The sequence below is a fragment of the Caretta caretta genome, chromosome 15 (assembly GCF_965140235.1).
Source record: "Caretta caretta isolate rCarCar2 chromosome 15, rCarCar1.hap1, whole genome shotgun sequence".
NCBI classification, from domain to species: Eukaryota; Metazoa; Chordata; order Testudines; family Cheloniidae; genus Caretta; species Caretta caretta.
Genome location: NC_134220.1, coordinates 13283162 through 13305127, shown reverse-complemented (window position 1 = coordinate 13305127; position 21966 = coordinate 13283162). Strand labels below are relative to the sequence as shown.

General features: G+C 40.4%; 1 protein-coding gene across 8 annotated transcripts in view; it reads left to right on the top strand.

Moving 5' to 3' along the window:
* The window catches only part of CABIN1 (calcineurin binding protein 1), a 204077-nt gene that overhangs the window by 169859 nt on the left and 12252 nt on the right, over positions 1-21966 (top strand). For 7 of the 8 annotated variants that reach the window (XM_075120259.1, XM_075120258.1, XM_075120262.1 and 4 more), the window contains one exon: positions 11997-12282. In XM_075120259.1, coding sequence (XP_074976360.1) covers positions 11997-12282 — 286 coding nt within the window. Of the gene's footprint in view, positions 1-11996; positions 12283-14974; positions 15059-21966 lie in introns of those variants that run through there. The other variant, XM_075120263.1, reaches the window with a different exon arrangement.

The following is a 21966-nucleotide window of genomic DNA, read 5'->3' as shown; positions in this document are numbered from 1 at the left end:
TGCTAAACTATCTGTTTGATCTTGTATTTAGCTGTGGCACTCTAAGTACCTTTCCCAGACCTGAGAAAGAGCTCTGTGTATCTCAAAAGCTTGCTCTCTCACCAACAGAAGTTGGTCCAGTAAAAGGTATTACCTCCCCTACTATGCCTCTCTAATCCCAGAAAGTGTTATTGGGGTTGATTCTCAAGGTTTTAGTTTTCTTAGTGTTGATTTTCAGCCCGAGTAACATATGTCTGGAGATGGTTTGTTTTAGCTTGCATATCTTTGTGGGTATGGAACAGCAAGCTGATGTTATCTGCAAAGTCAAGGTCTTCTAGTTTCTGTGTGAAAGTCCGTTGCAAACCCCTGGGCTGTTTGTGGTTTTTCTCATGACCCAGTCTGTTACTAGTAGGAAAGTCATCTGTGACATAAGATGTACTTGTCTGATGCTGGTAGTTACCTTGAATGGCTTAGTCAGTTTGCTGCTATGTAATTCTTTGCATGTTCTATTTTCATAAAAGCTTTTGAAGAATAATCACAGATTTCTGGGAGATTCCATAGTGACGCAGCAATTTCCAGTAAACAGTTCTATCCACTGTGTCAAAGGCTTTTTAGAAATCTATGAAATTCATGTAGAGCAACGACTACAATTCGATCAACAGTTCTGTGATGATACGTGGGGTTACTGTTTGATCTTTGCATTACAGCCAGAATAACATCAAACTGCACTCTCTCTCAAGAAGGCCACAAAGCTGTCACAATAGGAATGGGGATAAAGGTCTTTTTGATGAATGAATGGCTAACATGAAGGCAGGAGGGCTTCTGTGTCATTCATTTAGGGTTCTCACTAATTCTGATTCCTCAAAATAAATGTTTTGCTGTCCTTGAGATGGGACTTTTCTTATAATTTAAGTAATTTCTTCTTAGCCCTAGGCAAGATAACCAGAAATTCGCTTCTAGAATTAGTATTAATCTGTAAAAAAGAGAGGTCAGACACTAGAAGACAACTGAGCATACTGCACTTCTACAGTCACACCACTTGAGGATCTTTAAACCTTGGCTTCTATTCAATTTTTTTTAATTAATCATTCCTTAGATGTAAAGTGCCATAACCTAAATTAGAAAAATGAAGACCTGAAGCATTAGGATTACAGCAGCACTCATTAATTAAAATCCCTTTTCTTGTCTTGATAGAAGTTTGCCCTCTTCTGCTTGATAGTTGTATTAGAAACACACCTTTTATTGTGCAGGTGCACTTGTAAAGTTAGCATGTCAAACAGTGCCTCAGAGTACAATTGGTTTAAGGGCTTAGACCATTTGTCTTCACCTAGACCAACTTAATTTTTTTTTTTCAGTATGGGAGTTTTGGTGAAGATACTGGTTTAATCTTTTATGCTGTAAGAATTCTTCCCATTCTGCTGATACACAATACTCCCTAAAAGTATATAATCTTAGAAGTGATAGTAGTGGATTTTCATTATTGGCATTATTAGCATTTATTAAAACAATTTTATTATATTCACAAATGAACTCTTTCCTTCTCCTAGAAATATAAGCAGACAAGAGAAGTAGGAGCAAATAGTCCAGTGGGCTAAATGTTACACTTCTCATATAGTTACAAGGATGCTACATTTTATGTTCTATATCCAAGTTGTTTATGGTGTATTTTGCAATGCAGCTTCATATAAGAACCAATTTGACAAGCTCTTGAGAACTAATTGTTTGATTTCTTGAAGGAAGGAGGTAGAAAGAGGTGCAAGAGTCTCTCTTGATTTGATTTTTAGTGGAAGATCTTGTTCTCCATATTGACCCCATCAGGTAGCCAGTAACATTTTCCTGTTAAAACTACACAAATGACTACAAATAGTGCAAGTGGCAATACAGTGGGGACTTTTTCTCTTCCCATATAATCTACTCTTCAACTTGTTTCTTTATAAAGAAATCTGGGATCAGAAGGCAAATCATGTCTTTATTTTTCCTTTAAAACAAATAATTTTATAGTCATCACACTGATTTGTGACCTGGATTGTAAAACTAATATGCTGAGTAGTGAATTTCTTAAAACAAACCATGCTTTTGTTCAGAGTACATTGATTTAAATCATGATTTAAATCACCAAGTGGAAAGCCTTGATTTAAATCGTAAATTTTAATCAACTTTTCCATTTGTACTTCAGTTATTTTCTAAAGAAAGGTGCACACTCGGTTGTTATAACCATTAAAATATGTTGATTTACAACTAAACAGGGCATTTACACTAGATGTGGTACATCTTTTTGGTGTCTACAAACCAAATATAAGAAATTATATAGGTCAGAATATAAGAATATATACTATATATATAATACCAGAATATAAGAAATTATATAGGTCAGTATTTTCAGATTCTTATTAACTGTACATTTTTAGTGTGTTAGAAAATGGTGAATGATATATTGCTTATTTACAAGCTTCTTGCTTGTGATTTGTGTGAAGCCTCATTGGGATGGTAACTGGAATTTAATTAATCACATAAAATGGCATATCAAATTTATTTTTATTAAACAAAACAACCTTAAATGTTTTGAATACATAAACTTCTCTTATCAAAACATGTTTCACATTTACAGCTAAATGATTTATTAAACTGAGGGACTAATTGTAGTCAGTGAATTTAACTGATTATTTCAGATCAGCCTGGGAAAATATTCAAATATACCTAAGTGAAAGTGACTGGAGTTTATGTTGCTAGTTTTGCCTAGCTCTTGAAATGAGACAATCTCTTAAATTAGACTGTCCTGTTATGCTATATTTATTAAGCTTGACCTCAAAAGTTAGATGTTTTTTCCTTAATTCTTTCTTTATATAGAAAAGCAGCCTTTATCTCAAAGTTTTATAGAGGCTCACGGATTCAGCATATTTATTTTTATTTAAATGTTTTAAAAGATTATAATATGTTTTGTAAAACAGGTTTAATTTTAAAAAGAGAAACTTATAATTTAAATGACAAAATTTAAAAAATCTGATGTAAATAAAACATTTTTTTATTTTTCTTTCAAAAACAGTTGATTTTTATCCATCCTGCTATTGTTCCATACTGGAAATAACTTGCCGCTAAGTAGAGTTTTGAGAAGATTAGCATGACTAATTGAGTTATATAAGGAGAGTGATCACTTTAGATAAGCTATTACCAGCAGGAGAGTGGGGTGGGAGGAGGTATTGTTTCATGGTCTCTGTGTATATAATGTCTTCTGCAGTTTCCACAGTATGCATCCGATGAAGTGAGCTGTAGCTCATGAAAGCTTATGCTCAAATAAATTGGTTAGTCTCTAAGGTGCTACAAGTACTCCTTTTCTTTTTGCAAATACAGACTAACACGGCTGTTACTCTGAAACCTGAGTTATATTAGTTTTAGGATGCTAAGATTCTGGGAATGTGATTACTTTGCCACCAGATCCTCTAGCGAGGTCATTCATTATTCAGTCATGTAGCTAAAGTTTGAGATGGGAGAATGTCAAGGTTCCTCCCCCACTCTGAACTCTAGGGTACAGATGTGGGGACCTGCATGAAAAACCTCCTAAGCTTATCTTTACCAGCTTAGGTCAAAACTTCCCCAAGGTACAAAATATTCCACCCGTCGTCCTTGGATTGGCCGCTACCACCACCAAACTAATACTGGTTACAGGGGAAGAGCTGTTTGGACGCGTCTTTCCCCCCAAAATACTTCCCAAAACCTTGCACCCCACTTCCTGGACAAGGTTTGGTAAAAAGCCTCTAGGTGACTACAGACCCAGACCCTTGGATCTTAAGAACAATGAACAATCCTCCCAACACTTGCACCCCCCCTTTCCTGGGAAATGTTGGATAAAAAGCCTCACCAATTTGCATAGGTGACCACAGACCCAAACCCTTGGATCTGAGAACAATGAAAAAGCATTCAGTTTCTTACAAGAAGACTTTTAATAAAAATAGAAGTAAATAGAAATAAAGAAATCCCCCCTGTAAAATCAGGATGCTAGATATCTTACAGGGTAATTAGATTCAAAAACATAGAGAACCCCTCTAGGCAAAACCTTAAGTTACAAAAAAGATACACAGACAGAAATAGTTATTCTGTTCAGCACAATTCTTTTCTCAGCCATTTTAAAGAAATCATAATCTAACACATACCTAGCTAGATTACTTACTAAAAGTTCTAAGACTCCATTCCTGGTCTATCCCCGGCAGAAACCCGCATATAGACAGACACACAGACCCTTTGTTTCTCTCCCTTCTCCCAGCTTTTGAAAGTATCTTGTCTCCTCATTGGTCATTTTGGTCAGGTGCCAGTGAGGTTACCTTTAGCTTCTTAACCCTTTACAGGTGAGAGGAGCTTTCCCCTGGCCAGGAGGGATTTCAAAGGGGTTTACCCTTCCCTTTATATTTATGACAGAGAACAACAAATTTAGTCTTGAAAACAACTATTAGAGCAGATTTGATATCTGAGTACACTGGAACAAAACTGGTTCTCCTAATAAGTCATTTCTAATAAAACTTACTTTCTAATTTAACATATGCCTTTCTTCAAAGCCTTCTAGGAACTCCCTTTTGAGAAGGTGGAAATCTGAATTTTAGAGATTACTCAACCCTGTAGTCTGTTTGACTCTCTTCTGCTGGGGATATGATCTTGAGTAGCATGGAGATAACATATTATTGCTAGTACAAAGCCATGAATTAATATGCAGGCACTAGAATATTTACTCTAAGGGACATCTGTCTGGTTCCAATAGAGTGAATCCTGCTTTATCTCAAACCAGCAAATATTCACCTCCTGTAAACAAATGGTGCTATTGTGTAAAACAGCAGGAGCCCAAGGAGAGAGGGCTGTGTTACTGGAGGGTTTGGATGGGAAAATAGACTTACAAGGTTTGTGATTTTTCTGTTTTTATCAGTTTTTAACAAGCCAATATCTTGGTTTTTTCCTTTTATGACCACAGGTAGCACAGATTTTATGGTCTGTGATGACCAGTTAAAATAATTTTTTTGGATGGATTCCATGTGGTGGTGGCAAAAATCATGCCTCTGCAATATATAACCTATTATCTGTTAACAAGAGCTTTGCAAGCTTTCTCCTTGAGCCAGTCTCAAAATCAAATCAGTCACTCAAATTGTACTATCAATGGATTTACAATTGGTAAATCGTCATGTTAGAGTTTATATTCAAAGTGGCTTTTTAAGTTTTGCTTGGAACAGAAGAAATTGTCGTGCAGGGGCAAAGCAGAATGTGAACTGAAATGGTAGGTTTGTAAACATTTTTTTCTTTAGGGAGAAAACTGATGAGAGGATATTGTTTGATCTGGTTTGGATGTCCAGATTTTCTTTTCATATTCCCACATTTTTACGTTGTTGATCTGTAAAAGAAACTGTTAAAAGCCCTTTCCCGGGGATGGGGAGAAATAAGTGAAACATTAAATAATTAGAAAATAAGCATCTCTTGTTCTGCCTCATATGGTTCCCCCCCCCTCCTTTGTTCTGCCCACTTGCTGCTAATTTTCATCTCCTCATTTTCTTTTCTTTCTGCACATCAAGACGTCAGAGACTGCTTATGGAGCTGAAAGTGTTTTTCCTGAGTTGTCTATAGATTTTATTTAATGCAGCAGAGAGACAACAAGAAAAAGGGAAAGAAGAAGGTGGGAAAAGGGGGACAAAAAGACAAGTTTTTTAGATCTCACTCCTACCAAAGAGTGACCATTTTGTTCAATGTTGCATTCACCAGTTACCATGGCATCCCCCTCTCACTTTATACTGGAGGTGTTCTCTCAGCGTAATTAACAGCTCTCCTCTCTCAGCCTGCAGCTGAAAACAATTGTTTAAATGAACAAGAAGGAAAGAAAAAAAACACTTTTTTCCTTTTTAATTTATTAATATTTTTCACCTTACCATTTTACCTCTCTTGATCTGATAATTCTGTTTGCATATCAGAGCGTTGTTGGAATATGTAGTAGGCCGCCTACTCAGAATGGGAGACCACATCTTTGAATGCATGCATTACATGAAGGAGTTGGTTCGGCTGGAATACAATTCAGATGACTGTGTGTATGTTATAATTTGCCCTTTACAAAATGTTAGTTATAGAGTTTCAGGCCACAAAGGACAACTAGATCATCTAGTCTGACCTTTTGTATATCCCAGGCCACCAGCACCCACACACTAAACCCAAGTTGGGGGGCCATGTTGAAGTTGATATATGGTTCTTCAAGATATGGAGTACAGTACCATATTATGGGCATCACTGCTAGTTCTAAAGGTACATTGGAAAAAGCTTAGACAGAAGTCTTGTGTCAAATATCACTTTTTATCACTTGTTGTCTCCACACTGAAGTGCCCTACAGAAAAACTGCAAGGAATTTTTTACTGAGCTTATACTCCAGGAGAAGGTTATTCCTCTATCTCTACTGCTTTCTTCCCTTTAAGGCTAGGTCAGTAACTGCTTTTCTGCCTCTTCTGTGCCTTTGTATTTTCTTCCTGTATAAGAAGGGTTTCTCCATAGATCCTCCAGTTCCCATGAGGCCTAAGGATTTTTTCTGAAGAGGAGGGGGTTAACGCCTCTAGAGTCCAAAGAAAGTATAGAAAAGAAAGAAAAGAGTAATCTGTTGATGGCTATAGAAGCATAGAAAGAGTCTTAGACACCTAGCTACATATAGCCCAAAAAGAGATCTCACCATCTGCACAGCCATATAACTTTATTTATTCAGTTAGGTTTCAGCCTGATCCCATACCAAAGGGCACCTTTGCTTTAAAGCTCTTTTGATATATGTATAAAAACACAAAGAACATAGGATATGACCAAAGCAGATATACTTCTTTCTATTATACATCATTTGATCACCAGTCATGTGACCAATACAGCATAAAAGCCTCAGGCTTTGCTGGTTCTGTCTATATGCTGTGGTAGAAAAGCAAAAAGGCGAAAGCAGAGTTCCTGCATACTCTTCTCTTTAACAGGTGAGGACCTACAGGAAATCCTAGCCCCTAGTGGGGAAACTAGAGGTTTTCCACCAAAATGATCGGAGGGGGAATGAGAGGAGAGATAATTTTCCTCCTTCTGTACCAGTTCCTCATAGACACCAGTTCCCTCTGAAACTTGCTACCTTTATCATGGAAAAAAGCATGAAGCCTCTTCACGTTGTAAAACACATTTACATTAATTTTAAAGGCAGTGAGAATGGGAAAGTTTACATCCTGCCATGGATTGGGAGAGAATAGTCAGAGCTTTGACTCTATGTACCACAACAAAGTACAGTAGAACATTCTCCTCATAGAAGCCACATCAAACATTGTTATGCAGACAAAACTACACAGGGTCGTTTCAGGGGACAAGACAAGATGTCACATTTATTATAATAACACAATTTGATTTATGACCAATAACTAATATCTAATACCTATGTACGTGTACACACACACACACATTATATATATATATATATATATATATATGTTCTGCAGCTGCTGTATAGTTACCAGTCCTGAATGTAGCTTGAGTTCATGGCTTGGGTTCGTAGCTTGTGGCGGCTAACTGGCCAGGAAAGCTGGGCACAAGGAAGGGCTGGGTCTCTCTTGGGCATGCACGAATGCCCTTCCATGTTGGCAGCAGAATGTTACCCTCCAAAGTCTTCCAGCTCATCCATACTTTTTTATAGGCTTTAGTTTGAATCCAGAGTTTATAGGTCTTGCTGTGTCACGCTGTGTCTGGGTTCGGTGTGATTGATCACCCGTCAGTTGCAGACATGACTTTCAGCCTAGGACCTGACTTTGATGTTTCTTCAATTGTATTTTTGTTCTTTTCTTTTTAGGGTGGACTCTTCTTGCTTTGTCAGGGCTGTTGTCTGCATCTTCAGCCGTTGGTGTTTACACTTTATTTCATCAGGACAGGCTGGGGCTGGAGGTTGATTCCATCATCCATACATACCTCATTCACACATCTAAACTAAACTAATAAGGTCACAGCAGGGTTTGCAAAAATGAAGGTTGCAGCAAGCTTTTACAAAATGTAGTGAGTATTTTAAAATGGAGTTTGGGACAAGTTAAAATGGAGTTTGAGTTACAATATAGACAAGTATATGAATGACAAAAAGTGAGCAGAAGTTACAATGTTGAAACAATGTAAGTTTCAGCAATTTAAGCAGCAATTGGATTGAAAGTGAAACTCAGCCAGTTATTGGGGTAACCGGTTTTATGAATGAATGTTATTTCATTCATAAAACTTTGCTTATGAAGTTATATTAATAAAGTGAACAATTAAAAACAATGTCATTGATCAGTTCTACAACATGGGTAGAAGCTTGACACTAATTCTCAGTTTTCTACTGAAGATGAATGGGGAGGGGAGGAAATAATCAAGCCCCAGAAAGACATGGAATGCATTCATCCACGCAGAACATCATACCCCCTCCTGATTTAAAAACAAATGTGCTGTAGAAAACTGGTCCTCCTTCTGGTGCCCTTCTCAGTGTCTTGTCTTTACCGTGCCTGGTTATGATCAGCAGTATGATCATAGATAGAATAGATAGGTATGCATTAGTTCTGATGCACTTAAGTCAGTTTCTCTACTATGTATCTTCCGGGTCTGTTTCTCACGCAAAGTGTAATAGTCCTGTGTTTTTGCTGCTAGGCAATCACCTGCATGACATTAAAATACATGTGGCCCCATAGACCTTGACAAGTATTACTGCTAGTGGGATCATGCACACCTGCTTTGCATGTAAGTTGGCATCAGTGGCTGATATAGAAGTGTCACAACTCTTGTCTTCACACTAAAAACTAAATATTTTCAAAAGAGGTAATCCTTCACACCTATTATAATTCTTCCTCAGTTATTTTTGATACTATTCCAGCTTCCTTGACTTCAATAAAATGTCATATAAATTTCAGCCTCTCTCAAGAGGGCAACAGTGGAATTGCAGTGGGGGAAGGATATAGTGATAAGGCCAGGATTCTTTTCTGTGTACTGTGGGAGATTTTTTGTTTTAAGACAGTCTCCTTACCCCCACTTTCACCATCAAAGAAAGTTATCAAGGTTATGTTCACCTGCTAACATCTCTGTTTGTTTCATTGGAGAAGGGGATCTGATTTTCTCTATCTTGAGAATCACTAAGACAGCCCTTCACCAGTTTACATTTGGAAAGTTTTCTTAACAGCCATTAAGATGAGAAAATTCTTTCAAGTAAAACCTTAAATCATATTGAAACTAATGGAGCTATCAGATTAGTACCAGTACAGGATAATGCCATGTGCTGATGCATTATTACCCCTACTTTGCACACATGCACATTAATGAGCAGTGGGTGAACCTCAGGGAGGGTAGCACCTAGCCCGGCCTGCCCTTTCTGCCTGAGGCCCCTCCTCACCCGCTGAAGGCCCCCAACCCTGGAGCTCAGGACAGCTTCCAGTGCCCCAGAGCACCAGGTGGAGTCCTTAGCCCCAGGATGGCCCCCATTAGCCCCAGCCTGGGGCCCTGGACACGGGGGAAGAGCCCCCTGCAGCACAGTGCCGGGAAGCAGGAGTGGGCCTGGGGGCAGAGCCATGCAGGGCTGTTTGGGGGGGCTCTGCCCTCCCCAGCCTTTAATACTCACTGCCCATGTGCACATATCTACTAAAGTTCAGATTTATTACAAAAAACTATTGCCCTGTAAAGTAACCAATCGTTGGATGGAATACCTAAATCCTTTCCAACTCGCACACCCATAGTTTCCATTATACACTAACAATTGGAATCTTGGTTTTGTTCATGCCCAAGCACTCTGTCAGCTTCAGTCAGGACAGTGGCTGCAATATTTAAGTGAAACATATGTTGCACAGTGCTGGCCACGTACACATGAAATATGTTTTTGTTTATGCCACCATTGGATGCCAACATCCTCCTTAGAATGCAACCCTGGCAGTCTTAGGCTGCCAAGAAAAAGTATTAGACAGACCTTGAAATTTTACATGAATGAACAACTTGAAAAACAATGGGCCAAATATATTCCTGGTTGACTTCAGATTTAGTAGGTATGAATTTGGCCTTTTATACATGCATGGATTATGTCAGTCAAATCTCAGTCCCTGCCCTACACACCCATTCATCTGCAATTAAAAACCTTACTATATTCAGCTTTCACAGTGGTTTCCTTCAAGCTCCAATTAAGTGTTATATGGGAATCTGACAGTGACTCCTCTTTCATGTACCTTTCTCTTTCTGTTTCTTCTTGCCTCACCATCTGTTTTCTCCTTTACCTCTTGTATGTCCCCAAATCTTGCCTTTTCCTTCTCTCTGACCTTTGTATTCATGCACTCCTTTTCCCACCAGTCATATAAGCTGCGTGTCTCCTACAATCCATTTACTAATTTAGTCCCTACCTGTCCTCTTTTTTTGTCACTCCTCCATTCTCATTCCTCTCTCTGTGCTCACTACCTATATAAATGTAAGGGTTTTTTTATTACTAATAGTGTGCCTGGATTTTTTAATATTTGGATAACTTTGACTGTCAATAGCATCTTCAGTTGTCTATACTAGTTTCAGAATTTAGGACATTATGTATGCAGGAAATTTGTCTTCTGTGTACAGAATCTCATAAATTAGGTGCGTTATGAGTTTTTACATCCTCTAAACCATCAGAAACTGGACATTGCTAGAGGCACAATAGATCTTATCTGATCCAGTATGGCAATTATGATGTAAAAACAGCTTTTTTAAAATTAATTGGCAGTGAGATTTTAACCATATCCATTAAATACTGCGACTGATTAAATATACGCACTAATAACACAGAAGTGACTTTAGAAGTTATACTACACAAAGTATAAATAGGTCCAAGAGCGCTCTCCAGTATTGAATTTTAAATGTATTAAATATTACAGATATTCTGGTACAAATTCACTCCAGATTCTGTCAGTGGAGTTCAACCCCTGCTTCTCACACCATTGTAGCAAATCTGTAGACACCTAGGACACCATGGTTCCTTAGAACATTGGTAGCAAAGATAGAACTTTGATCTTCTTGCTCCAAAGGCACAGGCCCTACTGCATGAACTGGACATAAATCTCCTTTTACTTTAGTGGTTTAGGGCCTATGAGACTGACAGGTGAGCAGCTTGGAGTCTGTCTAGCCAGTTCATTACCACTTATTCTGAATTAATGAAGATTATTAAGAACACAAAGGTAGTCTGTAGCATTAAAGACCAGAAATATCTATTGGTATGGAATGTGGGAGGGGTTTTATTTTATTTGAGCTGTCTTTCCCTTCCTTGGTGAATTTAAATCACTCTTCCACCTCTTGGTTACGTAACTAGTAGCAATGCTTCAGATTCTTAGTTGTGCCCTTGGGACGAGAGCCCAGCTGTTAGTATTGATATTTTATCCTCCGTATTAAGGTCCAAAGGCAAGAGTGCTTCCAGATCAGTCATTTCAAGCTGGACTTCAGCATTATTCGCTCGCTGCCACAATTGATAATCACTTAGAATAAGCACATTTTTATTATTTTACAAATATAAATACTCTCTTATCTCCTCGTTTCTTTTGTTCTCTTTCATAGCCTTACATACAGTATTTTCTTTTAATAATTTGGGGTTTTGAAGCTCAATTCTTCCCAAAGCACTAACTATCTGCTAGATTAAACCCAGAGTTTGCCAGCAATTCTTTTTAATTGAAAGAGCTTCTTTCTATTCATAGGAGTTTGGAACATTCCTGAATTTCATCCTGTTTAATAATAAAGTTCCGCTGAGTATATTATGCTTAAGGAGCTTTCTATACAAAGCAGCTCAATTAGAGCACTATAACTGTGAATATGAATAAGTACTCCAGGTGGTGCTTTGATAAATGAACTGTAAAGTATGGAAGATAAATACTCACCTGGGGGGAAGATTTTATTGTTATGGTTAGTATATATGTGCACAAGAGAGATGCTATTTTTTTGCATTATGCAAGTGACCACAATACTTGCAGTTTCCATTCAATAAGGTTACACATATGAGCTCAGTAGGCCATATTTTCTCACCATCTTTCCTTTTTTTAATGTAGTCCATAGGGGACACGCCAACAACCCCAAAGCATATAAAGGACAATAAAGAGAGCTTCTTTCCAGCAACACTGCCTCCTACACCAGTAAATCCAGACACTGTGACTTCTGAAAACCTCCTAAAACTGAACGACCTTCATTCCAAACCCAAGCCAGCATCCTCTTCCTCCTCTTCCTCTTCCTCCGCATCTTCTTCAGTGCCCCCACCGCACACACCACACAAGGACATCGAGCCACACCAACGCCAGAGTGCAGAGACTGCTCCCAGCATGTCTTACATTGCGCATGGTAAGTCTGCACCTAACAAAATGTCTTGACAGTCTCTAGTTGACTTGCCCAAGGGCACATAGTAAGTCATAGTAAGTAAGTCAGAATTCTGCCACAAGTTACATTTTTTAATCGCTAGACCATATGCAAAAGAACACAAGAGGCCACACAAACTGAGATTTGTCTCTGGTTCTGAAAGGGACATATATATTACTAGAACTGATCGAAGAGTTGTCCTCAGTGTATATGTAAAATATAAAAGTGCTATAGCTTATTGAAAAGGAGGGTTTCTAACTCTGCTGTGGTATAAAATAGATATTTATTTTTTCAATAGTTGACTTAAAGAAATAGTGGTGGTTTAAAATTGCTTAGAAGTTTGAAAAGTTAGACATAATACCAGTGGAGATGGATTAGTCGGCAATGTGTATGTGAAGTAGTCAAAGGGGCATGATTAATGTAACTTATTATATGGGTATCACTGCCACGTGTTTGTGTGTATGTGTGTGTAGAAATCCCAAACTTGTACAATACTGTACTAATAACTTTTTTGTAGGGTAGCATCATCTTTATGCCATAGAGAAACTATTTTATAAGATATTTATTCATCAGATATGCTATTGATATAAATATTTCTGCTCTGGAAAATGGAGGGTTGACTTAGTTACAATGAGCCATGGTAACTACAGAATGATAGTTGTATGAGGCAGAATAAACAGTGGCTGAGAGGACTGGAATGTTAGAATTATAATATTTGTAGCCCTAATGTAGTTAGATGAGGACACAGGGTGCAGATAAGAAGGTCAAAGATGCAAAATACATACAGTTTAGAGTCCCTGATTGGCATGAGAACATGACTTATTTGGGGCCATTTTATATAGTTGGTCCTAGACAGACAACCAAGATCAGAGAATTTAATGAGTCTTATCACCCTTGCATTTTTGGTCACAGGCCAGCCACAGCATGGCCAGTAGGCAAAGGGAGTGTGATGGGCTCGCACCCTCAGTATTACTAACCTCCACAGAGGGCATGAAGTAAGGCTGAACCAGCCCAAGCCTGCTCTGTACTGGCCAGCAGAGCCTAGTTGTGCTCATGTGTGGAAGCGTAATGATGCACCCACTTAAAAGATGGCAGAATTCTTGCTGAAGTGTACGCTACGGAGCTCCAGGAGGAATTCTGCCTGAACCAACCACAATTCTTCCTGTGGCTTCTGTTAACAGCCTAGCCCCTTCCAGCTATACAGACACCCAATGTGGGACTGTGCCTTAAAGGCATAATCTGGCCCTGAAGGTTTGTGACTTTTATATGAAATATATACAGTGCAACCTCAATGATCCAAAATTATCATCTGAAACAAGATCATGTCATTTGATGTCTGTTAATTATATTGAAAATTCCCACAATTATTCAAAATTCTTTAGTCCTCTCTTGCACTCAGATAATCAAAATTGTAGTTAATCAAAAAACTGTAGAGCAGGGTTGAACAAACTTTTTGGCCGGAGGGCCACATCGGGGAATAGAAATTGTACAGTGGGCCATGAATGCTCACAAAATTGGGGTTGGGGTGTGGGAGGGGGGGAGGGCTCTGATGGGGGTGTGTGCTCTGGGGTGGGGCTGGGGGATGAGAGGTTTGGGGTGTAGGACGATGCTCTGGGCTGGGATGTAGGGGTTTGGAGAGCAGGAGGGGTATCAGGACTGGGGCAGGGGGTTGGAGCATGGGCAGAGGCTCAGGGATGCAGGCTCCAAGTGACACTTACCTCAAGCGGCTCCTGGAAGCAGTGGCATGTCCCTTCTCCAGCTCCTACGTGTGGAGCGGCCCCCAACCCTGCTAGAGCGCCGGAGTGGGGCCATGCAGCTGCTTCCAGGAGCTCATGATGGGGCTCCCAACCCTGCGCCCCAGAGTAGGGCCAAGCCCCAGCGCCCCAGCTGAAGTGTCAGAGTGGGGCCATGCCGCATGGTGCGGCCCCTGACCCGGTGCCGCAGCTGGAGCGCCGGAACCCACTCCCCAGCGGGAACTGATGAGCTGGCTTAAAAGGTTCGCCGGCCAAGTTTGCCCACCCCATTGTAGAGTATGAATGTTTCACAAATGAATATTTACATTATGGGCATAATGGTCAAAAGTGCCTAAATTCTTTTTTTAGAAGTGACTTGGCCCCTGTATATCTAAAGAAAATAAACTATTTTCAGATAATATTAAAAGCCAGAGAGAAATCTACACAAGCCTGGTATGTTTACTGTTAAGAATGAAACCTCATATATCCATCCAGGCATTGTAGAATGGAGCAAATCAGAATAGTGTTAAGGTAGTGCCAAGCTATTGGAGGCATCATCATCAATACTTTATGAGCTAGTCTCAAACTGGTTTGTTTGAAACAAATTTTGCTTTGTGACTGAGTATCTTTGTATAGTTTATGCGCACATACCTACTGTACATGATTTTTTTTCCTTATGTAATCAGTCTTGGCAGCTAAATGCAGATAATCTTCTGAATACATCAGCAACAAAGAGCAAACCAGGGAGAAATCAATTTTCCCAACGAGCTAATCTCTCAGAGAGTACAGGATTAAATTGAAATTTAACATCCGCCACTAATAGTCATTTTATAATCACCTCACATTCCTTCTCCACTAATTTTGTAGTGGGGAGGGAGAAAATGTTGCAGTCAGATTTGTCCAGAAATGGAATTATATGGTATTATCCTGGGATGTCTTTCCAGGCTTGTTCAGCAGGGAATAATTCAGGTCCATCCCTGGAGGAGGAAAAGAATGAAGCCTCTGCCTTTTAAAGTTGTTGTGATCTCACTGAGCAGAGAGGTAGGAATGACAATGCAGGTTAGCGCTCCCGTGTGCCATTGCTTTACACATAAAACTCATAAGCATTTCTGATCTACTTTCCTCTCTCTAATTTTCCAAGCCATCCTGCAGTGGCAGAAACATTTATTTTAATCTTTTGACTCTCTAGGCCTTTTAGGGATTTGTGAGGATTCTGATGGCTTCTTTCATGGTTTCTGTACATCTTCCGGTGGTGGGAGAGGGGTGGGTTAGCTACCAAAATTATTGCCCTGAAGTCTCCTGTCTGAAGATCAAGAGGCTTTCTCTGTACATCTCTCATTTCAGTGCTGAGTGCATGTATCATTTCTGGCTGTCTGGATCTCAGACACACCTGACAAGACGTTTCTCTAGCTGAGAGTGACACCAATTACTGTCCTTTGCTTCTTTTTTTCTTTCTACTCCTCCCTCTAGCCACACCCACACTTTTTAAAGAATGATTGCTAAATTCATAAGTTTTACCCTTTTTTTCCTCTTTTCCTCCGTTATTTCTCCTTTTCTATGTAAAGTCTCTCCTCTGCCTCATTTTCCAAGTAATCTTTTTATTCTTCACCCTTTTTCCTTCCTGCCTTTCCTTTTAATTGCCACTTTAATACCCCCACCATGTCTGTTTGTCCATCACGGAGGATTCCCTGTCCCCAAGTATTAACTACTGTAATTCTTCATGACTTCATAAAGGAATTACACAACCATTTTCCAAGCAGTGTTGGTGTTCTGCCAGTCATTCCCCATGTCAACATTTTAATGAGATCTTGCGACTGGTATACAGCACCTAGTACAGAAACTACAGGACGATGAAATCCAGTGACCAGGTGCTAATGACAGCATGGAAACTTCCAACATTTAGGTATAAATTCACATGGGGCTGCCAGCCTTTTTAGCTCGGCATAGAATTGACTCCGGGAGAGCTGTAAAATAGGTCAAGTAGGATAAACCCTCTCCAGCTCTGTCACACAATTCCAATAGCTGTACTATTCTATCGCTCTGAAAATCTTACTAGTATGGTTGGTTTTTTCCCCAGATGGTATCCTTTTTTTTCCCCATTTCTTAATCCAGTGATGATTATTAGAAGGAGTGGTCAGGAAAACACTAACATGGATCCAGGCAAGGAGGTGCAAATGAGGATTTTCATATCTGGATTTATTCAGAAGTGAGGATGACTTTGCTTGAAGCCAGTATTGCGCTTGATCTGCATGTAAAATGAACGGAGGGGGAAATGGGATCCTGTCCCGCTAAATAAATGCTAAGATTTTTAAAGGGCATTAAAATGTAAGGTTAAGATTTTAACTGGTGAAAATCTGCTGTTTTATTATGAGTCTTTTGACATGCCTTCTGCCCTCCCTGTCTGTCCCCTCATCCCAACCTGCCCCCAACACACATCCACACCCCTTCCCAGGAGCAGGAGATCACTGACAATTGTATTCTGGTCTCGATTCCTTCACAAAGGAGTCACAGTGCAGTATATGGAGGAGAGCTGGGTCCCCCTGGTGAGACTAGAGCAGAATGCACTAAGGACTTTAAGATTTAATTACGTGCCTTCAGTTGCCTTATTTTTACCTCTACCTTAGTTACTGCCTGTTATGGTGATAGTACTCAGTGGTACAGATCATTATCGCTTTTGACTTCCAAATACATGAAATTGTTTTAGTTTGCCATGATGCATTCTTCCTGAAACTTGTAAATGACCCCTTTACTCACATGCAAAACAGATTTTTATGAAATATTGAAGCTGTGCTATAACCCTTCCAAAACTAGGAAATTCAGAGTTAAGACAAATACTCCACCCTTAGTTCTTTCTGTAGTGTCTAAGTATTGCAACATACATACTGTATAAATATCCTTCTTTGATCCCAGATATTTGGGCCCAGTTTGATCCCAGATATGTAGTGGTCATTCTGGAAGTACTTAAGCTTTATATCTGTTGAAATATAGTAAATGAGATGCAGCGATGGTTGAAGAAGGCTGCGTAGGGCCCGGGAGGTTGAGTGACAATATGATGATAACTATAGAGAAGGAACTGGCACTAGATTTGATTCAGCATGAGAAATAATTGGCAGTGTCATGGGGTCACCCACCACTTTGGCACCATCTGCTGGGTGTTTCAGGAATTAGCTCAGTCCCAGCAGGTGCACCCTCATGTGGTGGTTGGTCTTCCCTCCCTGCTTCCACCTGCAGACCCATTACGGCTCCTTTCTCTTGGCATCTGCTTCATGGCACAGCCAGGCGGTGTCACCATCCGGTTCCCCTTCCGGGGTGGGGGGAAGGGGCACAGGCCTGCCCACTACTCTGGGCCCCGGCCCAGGGATCCTGCAAACAGAAACTTCCTGCTGCCTCTTCCTTCCAGCTCACTGTCTCTATTCCTTGGGCCACTTTCCCGTAGCCTCAGTTCCTTCTGCTCCTGCCTCTGGCTCCAGCTCCTTTGCTCTCTTCCCAGGGCCTCGAGCCTGTAAATCCTGGCAGCCTGCCAGGAAGCCAGTCTTCTCCTTGCAGCAGATTCTCTCACTCTGGTCTGCTGATCCAGCCTTATGGGCTGGCTGGGCCCTGATCAGCTGATCCAGCCTTCACCCTAATTGTCTGCAGCTTCTGCCCTAATTGGCTGTTTCCCCTGCAACCACACCTTTGGTTGCCTGCCACTCAGCCTCGCTAGACTGATTTTAATCCTCGCAGAGCCAGTGCGGGTCGGGCGCCCCGTCACAGGCAGGAATAGTAATCTCAAGAGCAGAAGCTCAAAATAAAGGTGGTTGTAGGATGGGAGGTCTTTGACACATGTTAATACAGCATTTAATATGGCAGGGTGTGGAATTTTGCTGCCCCACTTCAGAGACATAACAGGATCATGCTAAGATGGTTTCACTTATATCTCTGAGACAATACCCAGAGAGTCACAATGGGCACTTGCTCTTCCATCTCCAGAGTTCTCAGAGGGATCCCACCTCCATTTTTCATGTCTTTTTTTCAATCCAAATCTATATAAAGCAACAAGGAGAGATTGTGAAACAGCATGGACTAAAATGCCAGATGTTTACAGAAGACACCCAGCTGTATGTCTGCTTCACATCAGATACAAATAGCACAGTTTCCCAGCTGTCCTCAACTTGGTTGAGTTCAGCAGTTGGATGCACAGCAGCTGATTGAATCTGAAGCCTGAAAAGACTGAGGTGATGCAAATAGAGTGGGAAGTACTTCAGAGAACTCACCAACTCTCTTAACCTTACCTTCCATTGAGGGCATCTGCCTTCATATTAATACAGTACACAGTGTAAGTGTTCACTTTGACTCCTCACTGTTTCTGAATACCTGAATAGCTACAGCCACCCAAAATCCCCTTTTTCCATCTATGGCTGATTAGATGGCACCCCCTTCTGTTTTGTTTGGACTTAGCCACAGTGATCCACAGCGACTTCTGGGTTTGCTTATTGTAATTTTCTGTAACCAGGGACAAAATGCCAACCTTTGTAAAAGCTACTTTTAGTTCAGAGCATAGCAGTCCATCTGCTCTCCAACACAGAATGCCAAGATCACATGACCCCATTTCTCATTCTCTTCTCTGAATGCTGAATTAAAGTCAAGGTTTCAGTCCTTGTTTCAAAGCCATGCTTGGGACAGGACCAAGTTAACTTGGGGACTTCCTAACCCTGTGTGATCAATTATCTGCATCGACAGCTATATTCCACTGGAAAATGGAACTGTCAGACCTAAGAATGGTACCTGGTTGCAAAGAAGATGGAGCTTTCTTAGTGACTGGCCAAAAAAACTGAAACTTGCTCCTTGTCTTCCTTCTGAGTGAAATGCAAAACCTAAGCCTTCCCACAGCATCATGTTTTTAAAAAAAACATTTTTCTTGCATGCCTTCTGGTTTTTAGGGATTTTTTTTCCTTTATTTCTTTTTTTAAAATGTGATATTATTTTGGGTAAGCTCTACAAAAGAGATGGGTTTGGCATTTCATTCTGAAGCTGCTGAGGTTCATGGTTAACAAGATCTCTTCCAGGAGTGAGTTTCAGCTTTGTAGGCAATCCTATCTTAAATCTTTCTATTTTTATAACTCCTTATGTCTTTTCTTTGTTGTCTTGTCCCCCTCACTCACTTCCATTTTCCATCTCTCCCTCCCTTATTTCCGTTTTTTCTCTTGACCCTTTACTGTTTTACTGACTGAGCATTCGTCTCCATTTTTCACAAGGTTTTCTGAAATAGGGCAAGCACTGTGGTATCTGTTAGTTGTAGTGTACTCCAGGGTGAGATTTTACAGTAGATGGATTTGCTAGCAGGAATAAATCAGACAGCTTCTGAGCCAGTCACAAGTAGTCTGTGTTTACTCTTTCTAATCTCTTGCTGTAGCCACCTCCTAAGCTTGGCCTTGGTATACTCACTTCCCCTTGTCTCATCCATTAAGATCCATGCCTTTCATGTAGGTTTTTTTCCTCTCTTCACCACAGGTGCACTCTGAGAACAGCCTCACTTTTGAATGTCAGTGGGGTTTTTCCTGTTCGTGAAGGATCTCTTAATGCCCTCTTGCCTCACATTCAGACAGCACAAACTGATCACCTAATTTGCAAAAAGAAAAGGAGTACTTGTGGCACCTTAGAGACTAACCAATTTATTTGAGCATAAGCTTTTGTGAGCTACAGCTCACTTCATCGGATGCATTCAGTGGAAAATACAGTGAGGAGATTTATATACACACAGAACATCAAAAAATGGGTGTTTATCATGCACACTGTAAGGAGAGTGAGCTTAAGATGAGCTATTACCAGCAGGAGAGTCGGGGGGGGGGGGAGAAAACCTTTTTGTGGCTGACTTAGAACAACGCTTCCTCAGCTCTCGTCCCCTAATGCCCCTACTCTACTTGCGCTATATTGATGACATCTTCATCATCTGGACCCATGGAAAAGAAGCCCTTGAGGAATTCCACCAGTATTTCAACAATTTCCATCCCACCATCAATCTCAGCCTGGACCAATCCACACAAGAGATCCACTTCCTGGACAATACGGTGCTAATAAGCGATGGTCACATAAACACCACCCTATACCGGAAACCTACTGACCGCTATTCCTACCTACATGCCTCCAGCTTTCACCCAGACCAGACCACACGATCCATTGTCTACAGCCAAGCTCTATGATACAACCACATTTGCTCCAACCCCTCAGACAGAGACAAACACCTACAAGATCTCTATCAAGCATTCTTACAACTACAATACCCACCTGCTGAAGTGAAGAAACAGATTGACAGAGCCAGAAGAGTACCCAGAAGTCACCTACTACAGGACAGGCCCAACAAAGAAAATAACAGAATGCCACTAGCCGTCACCTTCAGCCCCCTACTAAAACCTCTCCAACGCATCATCAAGGATCTACAACCTATCCTAAAGGATGACCCAACACTCTCACAAATCTTGGGAGACAGGCCAGTCCTTGCCTACAGACAGCCCCCCAACCTGAAGCAAATACTACCAGCAACCACACACCACACAACAGAACCACTAACCCAGGAACCTATCGTTGAAACAAAGCCTGTTGCCAACTGTGTCCACATATCTATTCAGGGGACACCATCATAGGGCCTAATCACATCAGCCACACTATCAGAGGCTCGTTCACCTGCACATCTACCAATGTGATATATGCCATCATGTGCCAGCAATGCCCCTCTGCCATGTACATTGGTCAAACTGGACAGTCTCTACGTAAAAGAATAAATGGACACAAATCGGATGTCAAGAATTTTAACATTCATAAACCAGTCGGAGAACACTTCAATCTCTCTGGTCACTCGATTCCTGACCTAAAAGTGGCTATTCTTCAACAAAAAAAACTTCAAAATCAGACTCCAAGGAGAGACTGCTGAATTGGAATTAATTTGCAAATTGGATACAATTAACTTGAATAGAGACTGGGAGTGGTTGAGTCATTACACAAGGTAAAACTATTTCCCCATATTTATTCCCCCCCTCTCAGACGTTCTTGTTAACTGCTGGAAATGACCCTGATTATCACTACAAAAGGTTTTCTCTCCCCTCCCCCCCCCCACTGTCCTGCTGGTAATAGCTCATCTTAAATGATCACTCTCCTTACAGTGTGCATGATAAACACCCATTTTTTCATGTTCTGTGTGTATATAAATCTCCTCATTGTATTTTCCACTGAATACATCCGATGAAGTGAGCTATAACTCACGAAAGCTTATGCTCAAATAAATTGGTTAGTCTCTAAGGTGCCACAAGTACTCCTTTTCTTTTTGCGAATACAGACTAACACGGCTGCTACTCTGAAACCTGATCACTTGATTGGATATGTTCTCTCCCTCCTCCTACTCCTCACGATATACCTATTTGGAGTACAGCAAATTTGAGTTAGCCAGCTAGCATGATACATTAATGCCAAAAACATTTCAGTCCATGTAGTGGCTTTACTGCCTTTCTTTTTCTGATAGCTACCATTTGAATTCCACTTGTATGATATATATTACAAAGTGTGTCTCCAGAATCCTTTGATAAAATTAAACCCGTGTATGAGATCTGTTATGTGTATGTATACATACAATTAAAGCAACAAAGATAGACGTACAGTATACTAAATTGTGATGATAGATATTGGGATGTATCTTGCTGAGACAGGGTGATGATCTAAGAGGAGTGGGTAGTGAGACATTTCATATGGACTTTTGACTGTACATACATTTCAGATTTATACTATGGGCTAAATTTTCAGTTGTTGGCCACCTCTTTTTTGTGTGCAAAATTGCAAACATGCAAGTACGCTAGTCTTTGCATGCACCCTTTAAATGGTGTAACACCCTTGTTAATTGAAATGTTAGTAATTGCACCCACAAAATCCATTGAGGTCAATGGTGTTTTTGAGTGCAAATGCTAACTCT